At 41.6% G+C, this 13,006-nt stretch overlaps 1 protein-coding gene across 2 annotated transcripts in view; it reads right to left on the minus strand.

Annotated features, from left to right (window-relative positions):
- The window catches only part of wwp1 (WW domain containing E3 ubiquitin protein ligase 1), a 39,256-nt gene that overhangs the window by 25,909 nt on the left and 341 nt on the right, over positions 1-13,006 (minus strand). For both annotated transcript variants that reach the window (XM_030348497.1, XM_030348498.1), the window contains exons 2-5: positions 6,253-6,309; positions 5,704-5,791; positions 5,390-5,525; positions 843-967 (exon numbers count right to left, since the gene is read on the minus strand). In XM_030348497.1, coding sequence (XP_030204357.1) covers positions 843-967; positions 5,390-5,525; positions 5,704-5,770 — 328 coding nt within the window. In that variant the 5' untranslated portion in view covers positions 5,771-5,791; positions 6,253-6,309. The remainder of the gene's footprint in view (positions 1-842; positions 968-5,389; positions 5,526-5,703; positions 5,792-6,252; positions 6,310-13,006) is intronic.

Consider the following 13,006-nt stretch of genomic DNA (forward strand, 5'->3'; position numbering starts at 1 on the left):
GGGCAGGGCTCGAAAAACCCCAGCCAATGATTTCCAGAACTACCGAGTGGCATTGGACAGTAAGTACGTCAATCAAACGGTCGTACTGCACTCCCCCTCCCCCTCCCCCGCTCCCCGCGCGTGACCCCTTCATGCACATACTCAAAGCTCGTGACCCAGAGCAAGCTTCTGTTTGTTGTTATCCTGCGGTAGCTACTGGAGCTAGCTAACTAGCTAATCCACATTTGGACCTACCACTAGAAGACAACCCTAAACTCAAACCTAGCTGGCCTGGCTCGCTCTCGCGCATCTGTGTTCGCGCTGGTGCATGATTGCGCGTCCATGTACTTGGAATGGGTGGAGTCAGAGTCAGCGTTGAAGGAGAGGGGGTAGGACCATTTGAGTTGTGCATTTTCAAAATCTGCAGGGGTTTCGCAAATCCCATACCCAACCTTTAATAATAAATAATGAATCGTTCTCATGAATGAATGTTCACAAATGTTTTTGCTGCTAGGCTGGTCTATGCAATCAACATTTCATAACTTTGTGCCTAGGGAAATACTGCACTATAACAACAGCTTGTTGCTCTTAGCAGCCCAGTGGGGGGGTCACAGCAGTCAGCTTGGGAAAGCGGCGAGGAATGTACAGACATGTATACGTCGGTGGCTTACTAAAGCACCTAAGCCAAAACACATCTGAACTTTGATTAAGCTACCTCAGGAAAATAATTGCACCCAGGAGCATGACATTGTTGGTGTGCTAGTGTATATGTCCAAGTGTGCTATATGTCCAAGTGTGCGTGTGTATATGTCAGCGTGTGTGCGTGCGTGAGTATATGTCCTTGTGTGCGTGCAAAAGCATACATTTTCTTTCATGCTGGTCCAGGACTTGCCGCAGGTTCAAAGTGGCTTTGCCCAGCAGAGAGTCTGCCTTAATTGTATGGTGGCTCCATACCTTGAAGTCCACCTCTGATTGGGGCGATACATTCCTGAAGGAAAAACACAATACACACACACACGTTACACAAACATGCACATACACGCCTTTCAGATAATACTTAAACATGTTTGTTTTCGACTGGTCAACCAGAAAGTCAAGTTGAGGGCTCTTTTGTTCTCTCTGAGAAAAGCACTTGTGCCGATATATAAATCGCGAAAGAACGCCATGGGCTAATGATAGAAATATGCATACAAGAATTAGACCAGGTTTTATATAGTCCCAATAAACCACCTTTAAACAATGTTTAGGTTTCGCAAAAAACATCTAAATCTTTTATAATTCTGAATTTCATTATATCTGGTTCATAATTTTCCATAGCATTCTGCACCCCAGTCAGTAACCGCGGCCCGGTAAGGCATGCTGCCCTTCTCCATCTGTTGTTCTTTACATGCCTTCATTAAAAAAACTGTTTTAATTAGATTCTGAATAATAACCTTGGCTCTAAGAAGCTTGTTTTGCCACTATTGTACTCTGCCAGACACACACACACAGCTCCAGAGCAATGGAAATATCAATAAATTCAGTCAGTTTCACAGTATAGAAGCCATGATCCAGCTGATTCAATTATATTTAGGGCATTTAGCAGACGCTTCTATCCAAAGCGACTTACAACCATTCTTACACACATTCACACACGGACACATAAAGCCTGCTCGCACGAACAGCCTGCTCAGTCAGTGATCAGATGGATAGATAAATAAAAAATCACAATCATTGTCATCATGTCACTCGACAGACAGCTGCATATTTTGGATGATTATTTGATTTAAACATTCAACTGCTAACTGCTTATCCCCCCTCCATAACAGTTCAACGGAACGATGCGTCACACATCCACTACACGTTCACTACAGCTGACTGAAACGCTGCACGTTGAAAAATGTCACACTTCCCAGCCTTATTTAAGACAGGAATTCATCATAAGCATTTCAGATGACTCTTATAATACACAATGTTTAGTCCAACCACGTTGGGCCTCTTAGATTATAATGTGCTCAACTTCTACAGACTTCCAAGTAAGCATTATCATTTGTATGGATTACTCGTTCACAAAACGTCCGGTTATTTAGTCTTGCCCAAAACACAGATAAATAAAAAGCCCACATAATAAAAACAGGCCGTTACGTTTTTGGTTCAGATATTCACCATCATCAAAATTGAGATGTTTCCAAAACCAAAACTCTCCTGTTCCTGTTTAGTTGTACATTTAGAGTAAATGTATAATGTTGCTGAACTTTAAGTTTAAGGGTGGAAGAGGTCAGATAATTTAATATTTTTGTAAAGAGGTTAAAAACAGGATGAGTGAGTGATTTCGTTTCTACAATATTGTGAAATGCAGTGTCTCAACTTTTTAGGATAAGGATCAATCACATTTGTGAAATTGATATAGGACAATGGTGTGTCATAAATTTACTTCCCAGGATACAACTGGGCTGCCCAGAGCAGCGGTTTTAAACTGCCTCTGACAGTAGGGTTTCTTGGTCTTAAAGTTGTCTCTTTTTGACAGCTTCCTCAGTTTTTTGGAAGATGTAAGGCCCATTGTAGTGTGGCGTTGTTATGATAGTTCCAATTCAGTGAAACACGAGTTTTGTGTGGGAACCCAACACCATAAACTCAGCTATCGACATTCACTTCACATATTTGCAGTTGCATTTCGTACATTGCCCTTGAGAAAAATGAACATGCAACTACAGTGGAGGAACGTGTAAATCCACTTATATTTTTTTAATAAACAAATAACATGGTCAAAAGTCATGGGCACGAAACAGCGCATGAAAAACAATTGGTACATTTATGGAAAACTGGTTCTGGGAAATCCATTTGCAGGGATCACCTTGTGCTACACCTGTGGTGATATAATTTATCGGGGACGACTTGAAATAATAAATTATGTCCTCATTATGATCTTTCAACTTTAACCCGTTCTGGGACACAGTCCTCTCGTATTTTGCAGGCCATCTCAAGACGCAATTATAATTTATTGATTTGAATTCTAAACCCTTAACAAACTTCTTCCCCGGCTGCATGCTGGACGTCTCTCTGCCACAGAGCATGACGGTATTGCTGCGGCTGTGGACATAACTCAAAGGACCGCATGAAGGGTACACCAGTAAAAATGAATTGGGGGGAAAAACTAGGAGGGAGGTAGATACAGGAAAGAGGCAGTCGGCACGCACCCCATAAATCCCTAACACTCGGGGTGTGACGATTTACTCAGCTCACAATTCGATACGATACATGATATATTGGGTTCACGATTCGAAATTATAACTATATTTTGAACAAAACCTGAATGAAGAACATTTTTATTTATTTGAAAAGACAGAAAACAACGCCATTCGCTCTATATTTCCATTTCTTATGAAATTGTAAACAAGATGTGTTAATTGTAACATGGTATAGACTAATCATCTTGATGGCAATAAACAAAACGTTTTTCTGCTGCTTTTCCATCGACCCACCCGCCTTTTTTTGCGTTTCCATTGCCAAAATCTGGAACTTATTTAGTTTCACCTCCGTCGAGGTTCCATGGGAGCTGAACCAGTACTTTTGTGGTACGTAAACAGGTTGCTGGCCACTGATTGGCCAGAGAGTTACACCACTGGACGAGCGCGTCTGAAATCGCAGCCCCTCTCCGCTTTATAGCAGTGTTTACATCATATCGTCACAAGATGAGACATTTATCGCAGAAAGCAATATGTTCGATTTCTTCTTCTGACGAAAGGAGGGTTTATAGTTTATAGCAGTGTTTATATCATATCATCACAATATGAGCAACTTGTCACAAAAAGCGATGTTCCATTTTATAGGCGACCCACAACGTACGATTTCCCAGTCACGATAATGAACTACGAATGCACTAAAATACGCAGTGTTTCCCACACATTGACGAGACTATGGCGCCCCGCCATAGTCTAATTTCGGCCGCCATAGTCTCTGCGTGCACATGAATTATTATTATTATAATTATTTTTAATAATGTTTTTTTTTTTGTGTCGCTCTCATTGGGAAAATGAGAGCGACACGAACTCCCCCCCCCCCCCCCCACAATCGCTCCATACCCCCCCCCTCCCTCCCCGTCAACAATCGCTCCATACCCCCCCCCCCCCCCCGTCGTCAACAATCGCTCCATACCCCCCCCCCCCCCCCCCCCCATAGTCTCCAAAATTTCTGTGGGAAACACTGATACGTAATAGTTTAAAATTCATACATGTATGCATGATGTTACCCTAGAAAGCACAGAAGAAATAAGAGAAAGCGTGTTCAAGCGGAGAGGGGTGCGATTAGAGCAAATTTATGTCCATAAAAAAAGTCAGAAAAAGGTAATTTATATTGCAAACCATTTTTTCGTCTCACCAACGCATTTCGTCACGTTTTAATATCTTGATATTTCGCAGCACGAAATATCGTCACACCCCTACAGCAGAAAAAACAACAAAAACGTAAATGTTCCATTATGATTCGAGGGGAGGACACCGGTGACACAACATCCAAGGGCTGAAGTTTCAGTCATCAAATTAGCAGTGGCATTTAAACATGCCTGGAATCAAGCATAGCCAATAAGATAGCCTCCCTTCCCTTACCAAATCAATGTGGATGACATTTTTGGTAGAATCCTCATGTTTAAAATGCAAAGCCAAGTCTCTCTAGAAGCACATCCCTGAGGGTTGCATAGTGAGGCAGAGATCTGCTGTTGCCCTGAAAGGGGGAGGACTGTGGGGAGAATTCCAGCCGTTTCATTGGTTGACATGGACTTCCTTTCGTCGCATTGGTGCCGTGTCCACATTGCTGTGGTCTCCAGGGATTTATGAACTACAACTGAGTGCAACCACCACCACAACCCCCACCAGCACTGTAAAGGTTCCTGGGGTGCATTACGTTAGGCCCTAGCTCGCAAAACACACTGATGAGCACATGATGTGGTCAAGAACAGACACATAACAACCACAAAGAGTAGACTGGAAAGAAAGAGACGGATCTCTGTCTGGCTTCCATCTCAAGGTTTCTACTCATTCTTCCATCACTGGTGTCTAGCTTTATGGTCAGTGCCCTACTGGGGGGGGGGGGGGCTGCCTGATCTGGGACCCCTGAAGCCCTTTAAGACCAAGGACAAAGGCTTCACTGTGTGAATGCGGGCATGATGATGGACCCGACAGGCCGAATGATAGAAACACAAGCAGACTGACAGACAGACAGATCACCAGAGCCGTTGGGTGCGAGTCTGACTGGCCAAATGATAGAAACACAATTAGTCAGAGAGCACAGACAGACAGACAGACAGACAGACCACCAGAGCCGTTGGGTGCGAGTCTGACTGGCCAAATGATAGAAACACAATTAGTCAGAGAGCACAGACAGACAGACAGACAGACAGACAGACAGACAGACAGACAGAGCCGTTGGGTCTTACAGTGCGAGTCTCTCGTCCCACTTAGGGTTGGAGGAGCTGTGGGTCTTTGCCGTGCGCCGCGTCTCCCCGTCCGCTGTCACCTCCACGTAGATGGACCCGAACAGGCTCTTCTTCCTCCGGAGCTTGGCACAAGAAACTGGCAGGGGACAAGAAGGACCCGTCAGATCCCCATGGTCGAATCCGATATTTCATTTACTTATTGTGTCATTTTGGAGACGAATCACTGATGTGAAACGATGTGTAGGTTTTCGAGGGCACTTGTCTCCGTAGTGACATGGTCTCTCATCTCCGAGACTGAATGTAAGCAGACTCACTGATGGCATGAAGTTGTGAAGATTCTCCATGGTTATGGCTGGACTCCGCCCTGGAGGCCGTGGCCATGTCACAGACCTCAGTGAGAGACTTCAGGAGCAGACACAGTAGCTGGTTAGGGCTGCACTTTACAAATCTTGTCTAGTTAACAGGTTATTACGTTTATAGTCCATGAAATATCATAATTAATGGGGATAATCATAAAGTGTATTATTTTTCAATGCATGAGAAGGACAAACATGAACATGATGATTTCCTATTCAGCTCTGGTATTAATCATAATAGAATAAAATAGCCAAGGGTCCAACCGTTTTTGGATAAACTAATACTGGGCTGGGAGTGTGAGTGTTACACTGAATAATGCTAGAAGACATTTTTTTGTTCCATGGATCAAAATATATGCAGACAAAGCATACCCCTGTCTCTCATAGCGATAGGGGCAGAAGATAAAACAAAGATAAAGCCAAACCCAGACACTGTGGGCTACTTTACGGCTCAGTCGCCCTCCTGCTACACCTGAGAGTCGCAGGTCGCAGGTCGCGGCTACCTACGTCTGGTGTGCGTGGCTGGGCTGTCTGGTTCAGCCCACTCCGTGTCCCATGGTTCCGCTGCAAACAAGAAACAGGAAGTGCCAGAATCAGCTGAGCTGGTAACAACAGTGCAATGACTCATTGTCGGCAGCCTCTTACAAGCTGTCCTCGTCGACTACAAAGCCTGGTCCACTTTTGCATTCTGCTGGTTAGCATTTTTACAACCCTTTTAAGCATGTTGTAATTGCCAACTGTGCAAAATCAAACATGCTTCCTCCCTTCGCAGCTAAATAGAGTCGGTGATGACCACATGTTCTACAAGAGAACAAACTACTGTATCACTGTACCCCACTTTTATACTTCCTATTGTATACTTGCTCATATTGCTAACAGTGACAAGTTAGTTCAAATACAACATATTTTGGCTATTGACAGCTTTCTATGATATTATTACATTTATATTTAACGTTTGTGTACTAATTCTCCTATACAAGAAGTAATTCCGTGGTACAGCCCCGATGGCTTACTCATAATACAAAGTCATCTGCAGAGGAAAGAAACAAAAAGATACAACCAGACAGACATCAACATAACGGAACAAACTGTCAGCAAGTTAAAATTCTTTGTAGAGTGAATACAGCATTCTGCAGCATCTTTCTAATCCTGCAAATTTGCACCAAGAAGAGATAAAAAGCATTCTATATGATGAAGAGGATCCTTCATAATTTAGAACATCTGAATCGAAATGTCGGGTACGTGGACGTCTCAAAACTTTGATACCTCACAATATCTGAAAACTAGCCTTGGGTAAGTAAGGTTTTGTGAATAACAAGGTACTAGTGTTTTTCCCCTTGAACATTTACAGTCAGTGCTGATGTGCACGATGCTGACGTGCGTGTGCAAACAATGCTGATGCATGTGCGTGTGGAGCAAATGTGCACAGGCACAGAGGATTGAGTGTGATCAGTTGGGGTGAAGCAGTTCACAAAACCACAGTTTGGTACAATACGGTTTAGTGTTGCCAACAAAATAAATGCCTGAACATTTTTCATTTGCCTTTAGATTTTTCCATTTATCAACATGGATAGCTTGGCCTGGAGCAGCATAGGGAGACATAACCAAACAATGCCTGTTCTATAACATAATTTTCCGTGGAGATGTCTCGCTTTGAATATTTACAGTACAGTCCAACAAGCCAGAATGTTTTCAGCAGCAGCTGACGTGTGTTTTCATCTTGCCGTGCTTGAGAACACAATGGGAGCGTCATTTCACTTTATGTGGATATTTAACACATGTTAATTCCGTCATAGGCTATTCCCATGGTTACGCATCTTCTTCATGAAATTGATAAATGAGAATTTGATTAGTAACATAATGAAAATTGCGGTAACCTGTTTAGAGAACCCAAATAATATAAAAAATGAAAACTGCAGACAGATAGGGCCTAGGTATGTGTGGTTACAACACTCTGAAGTCTACCTCCCCAAGGCATTCTACTCGTATATATGACAGCACCCCATTAAAAACTTCTTCTTTACAACCTGTGGGTAGAAGCTAAATTGTCTCATCAACTCCAAATTCTCCAAACAATGTGAAGAATGAATTGCAGCTACCGCATAGACAAAGATAAGTCTTCAACGACTCAAGCTTATGTCTGTGTCAGAGGGTTGCCAGCTGACTAAGTCTGGCCATTAATTAACAAATGGATTGTTTTGTTTGCCTCGTCTGCATTCTCTTTAAGGACGTCCTTGTTTATCTCAATAAAAACAAAAACGGATTACAAAAAAATCACTGAAAACGATACACTAAATTGGAGATTTATTTTAAAACAACAAATCAAAAGGTTATTTTTACTACAGATCGTCGTCATAAATCGACTTGTTGATTAAACTGCACACCCTAGCCGGCTCCAGAAATACTAGTCAGTTCAACGCTTTGGCAACACTATATGATAACGTTTATATACAAGACATATACATGCCTTCAGTCATGAACTAATCATTAACAAAACCTTAATATACATAGATAATGACCAAGGGCTCAGTCTACCAGCCTATCTAGACAGTAGCAACTGGGAGACTAGTCTACCAGCCTATCTAGAGGACTGTTCCAACTGGGAGCCTAACAGGTAGTCATACAGGTAATCATACATCTGGTGGACACTCCGCCTGGAGAAGACACTGGGACATGGCGGGTAATAGCCCTTTCAACTTCACGCCTGTTGGTAAAGTAGGGTGCCATAAAAGCATCAGTTATCAGCATGATTATATTTATATTTTCTTTACGGAGTTTGAGAGAAAAGCGGCTTCATTGTTATCACGTCATGACAGACGATCATGCAGACTGCAGTGAAGCATGTCGTAAAATGTCCCCCTTTTAGTCTCATCTAAAAAAAAAATAATAATAATAATAATAATAATAATAATAATAATAATAGGATTTTGTCCCAAATACGGGATGTTGACAGATTTCTAGCGAGTTTTGTTTTTTTCAACTCATGAAACGTCCAGATATCCATCTGAGAAATTTGTTCGACGGAATTTATTTGACTTGGCAATTGGCATGTATGGCCAGATGTTATCAGCACAAACCATTTGCTTTAGGCGACGCCTATGATTAATATTTCCCATTCTGACTTCTGAACCAGCTGATGTGAAAATGTTATGTTTTACATCCCTTTGACAGAGCACTTAAAACTAATTGTAGGCAATGTATTGGAACCACTGAAGTATAATGATATTACATCCATCATTGAAATAAAAAGAAAATAAACAGTGAATTTGAATGATACATTTCCCATGTAACATTATGAATAAAGTGTCCAAACAGGGCCAACTGGCTAGATTCCCCATTCCCCAGCAAGCCAAGTAGACACAGCACTCAAAGTTCGGCAACAAAACCTTGGTTGGCCAAACCAACGCATGCATCCCAAACCATTGACGGAAACCACTTCATCACGGCTGTTTTCTCTACGATTCTGTCTTGGACAGAACAACAGACCAAGTGAAAAAATGACATTGCCATCCTTAAATCCTTTGCTTTTGCAAGTGCGGCTAAAAGGGGAGAAGAAGCTGGATGCGGTCTTACCCACAGAGAAGCTGAACATGAAAGCAAGAGGGGAGAGGGCTAAGTGCAAGAGACTGGGACTCAATGTTTGTGCCAATGTTTTTAACGCCCCGGCTAATGACTAACGAAAACGGGCAGCCCTTTCAAACCGCTTCTGAGACTTTAGATATGTCAACCAATAGGTCTTGTCAATTTTTGCTCATCACTAAGAGGTTCAAACGTCACAGCCCTCTCAAATGATAAGACCAAAAACATAATAAATAACAAGTTGTATAATGTGATTAACGATAGTTAATCTGTTTTACTAGTTTACATTTAGGGAACTACGTTTTTACAAACACACACACACATTCTCTCTCTCAATGCTGCCAGGCAATTTAAATCACACTTTCCAGATAACAAGGCCATCTTGTAGCGATAACTTCCTCTATTTGCAGGGTTTTAAATGCAAAAGAGCAATACTAACGCACTAAAGAGATGGATGGCAGATGTGTTCTCTTCAAATGCAAAAAGGAAAGGAAAAATAGCAACAGTAAACTAAGTAACCTATGTCTCCCTTAGACTACCTCTTAATACAAGAGGGAGTAATTGAAGGATTTGTGACACACGCACACACTTATGCACAAGTGTAACCCAGTGACGCATCTCATTTATCTTACGCTTCTCACAATCAAACTGCTAGATCTTTATCCTTAGGTATATAACGAAATCCCAGAAAGTCTCCTCATTCCACACAGTAGCGTGGGTACAATCTGACCAGAGCCAATTCCACTCTGTTGTTTTGCAACACCAGACAGAGCTATGAATAGTAGGTTCAAAAACAATGCACAGTTAGTGTGCGAGTTTGAGTATGTGTGATAATTCAAGTTAATTTAGTTTTGTATTAATGTGTAATTTATTAAAGAAAGTGGAAGAGATGGCGTTTGTAAAGAATATGTAAGACCAAAAGAGAAGATCCCTAAAACAAGATTGAGGGCCAATTCAGGCCAGGTAGACAGGAGATAAATAATCAGTTACTTTGGCATGTAGTGGCTTAATTGGCAGTGGCAAAAACCAAAACAAAGCTTAAGCACGTACACAGCCTGCCAGTGGATAAGTACCATAATGCTATAAGAGGGGCTTTTGAATATGAAGGTAAACATGGCCTTAAGGAGTAATGACTTGATTGTAGAATAAGGCTTTATGGTTTTTCATAAATGTTCAGCTTCATCGTTTTTAATAAACGTTCAGCTCAAAGAAAACATTGATTTGCTGAGGTCAGGCGATACAATAAAAAAAAATAAAAAAAAAAAAGTAAAAAGATTTGTGTTTTTATGTTTTGGCTTGGTTTAGGCACCAGGTTGTCTAGACTCAGTCACTCAGTATATTGTTTACCAAATCAACACCGACATACAGAAATAAATACTGATCTTCCGGATACAACCAAGGACAGAGCACAATACCAGACTGAATGGTTGTGTGGGGAAGTCTTATTTGACAGAGCTTTTGCAATACATGCAGGGCATGTACTGCTCTCCAGATTGGAGTGGTAAAACCCTATCGGCCCTGCTAGAGCAGACAACAACAGCTACAGGAGACAAGAGTGATAATGGAGTCTTTTGCGGTTTGTCATTATAGGGTCATACAACATTTTTTAAATTGTAATAACTTTTGAAAGGTTCTGAAATATTTTCTTTATACCAACAATCTTCTGGAGACTAAGTCAAAGTCAAAGTCAAAGACAAAGTCCTCAAAAAACTTCAATATGTCCAGAACTCAGCTGCACGCCTCCTCACTGGTACCCGCTCCAGAGAACACATCACACCTGTCCTCCGTGAACTCCATTGGCTTCCAATTAAACACAGAATCAACTACAAAATATTACTCATCACCTACAAGGCCCTCAACAGCCTAGCCCCCCCCTACCTTGCCGACCTCCTCCATCACCACGCCCCCTCCCGATTCCTCAGGTTCAATTCTGCCAACCTGCTACAAGTTCCACGGACTGAGCGACGGACTTGGGGTGATCGGGCCTTCTCAGTTGCTGCCCCCACCCTTTGGAATTCACTCCCCTCCCACATCAAAGTCTCTCCAACCCTCTCTTCTTTCAAATCTGCCCTCAAAACATACCTTTTCACACTAGCCTTCCCCACCTAACTCCCACCTTATTCTTCATGTTTAACCTCTGTTTTTCTTTTATTCCTAGTCTGTCTTACATAGTTTTGATAGGCCAATATGTAAAGTGTCTTAGAGTACCATATTAAGCGCTATATAAATTTAATTTATTATTATTATTATTAAGTATTTGGAATTATTTAAATGTGCATTGAAAACTTTAATTCATTCCCTTGAAGTGAGACACTGACACGATTACATTATGTTGTAAAAGCCAAAGTTAGTGTAACTCTGATGACAGGGAAAAGTCTATGGAAGACCTAATTGATCAGATCTGGCGCTGTTTTGGTGCTACTATTTCCCCATGTGAATTTGCTTAAGCTCATGTAGGGGAAGACACAAACAAAGTTGGTTAACATACCTTATTGAGTCTATTTACATGGACACAAATAACCGAATTTAACTTTATATAAAAACAATAACGCAATTAGATGCGCACGTTTGCCAATTAAAACAGAATATTTAAAGTCAGCATGACAATGCCTAACATTGCTTGGTATGAGGAAGTCTATTTGGCATTAATTATTTAAGCATCCACCCTTTTTTCTTCAATGCTAGACTCTGTCTTCTCATTTCCAGATGGGGTGAGACAGCATGACAGTATCATCGTTTCCGGTTAATTTGAAACTAAGTTGGACAAGATTTCAAACTTTACACTTAAAGCCCAAAGTGTGCCAAACATTGCATTATAGTATTTTAATATTGAACTGCTAACGATTATTCAAGTCATGAGATGCAAGTCCGGTACGTCTGTTCTGCTTGCTGTCATTTAGCAGCAGCATAACAATAAACGGAATTATTTTTAAGCGTCTTTAATATACTGTTTTGTGCTGTATAATTCAATAGAGCAGGTAATACATTTCACAGGCCTGTTTTCCAATTGTGCTATGCTCCAAAACTTCGTGAGTGAATAGACATCTTGCACACAACACTCAACTTAAACGTTAGTGTGAGCACCAAGGTATCCCGCATTACCTGCAATACAATACAGATTGTATTGCAAGGACTAGCCATACAGTTCAGTACACAAGGGATTTCATTTGCACTTGTTCCAATGCCTCGGGAGATTTCAGTCCAGAGCGGTTGATGCCTAGAGCCCTGTTGTTGATGCCTCAACCACGGCAGTATCGACTAATGTCACGGCAGCCAACTCCGATGACAAACTTGCATTAGCTCAAACTGCCTCTAGTTTTTGACAGTGCTTGCGACGTCAGGATTTAAAAGCTGCTCGAGTAGCTCTAACTATCAAGGTACTCCGTTTTAATGTGGTGATTTTTGTTATCACAGTATTCGATGCGAGCAAATCCAGATAGAAACAAGCTAAAAGACTGGCGAAGGGGTAAAAACAATGCTAACGTCTTGTTGGCAAAGTAATTTAGCTAGCCTCCCTAGCTGTCCCATGAACCTGAAATGCTCGGACCAAATGCATTAAGGACTGAAGAACAGCTACACTAGAATGCAAACGTTGCATAGGCCTGCTGAATAGCTAGAGAGACTCCTAGATAGCATGCAGTACAGCTTAAGTCACCTAGGTCCACTCTTACTAGCCGTTAGC

This window comes from Gadus morhua, chromosome 23 (genome assembly GCF_902167405.1).
Source record: "Gadus morhua chromosome 23, gadMor3.0, whole genome shotgun sequence".
NCBI lineage: Eukaryota > Metazoa > Chordata > Actinopteri > Gadiformes > Gadidae > Gadus > Gadus morhua.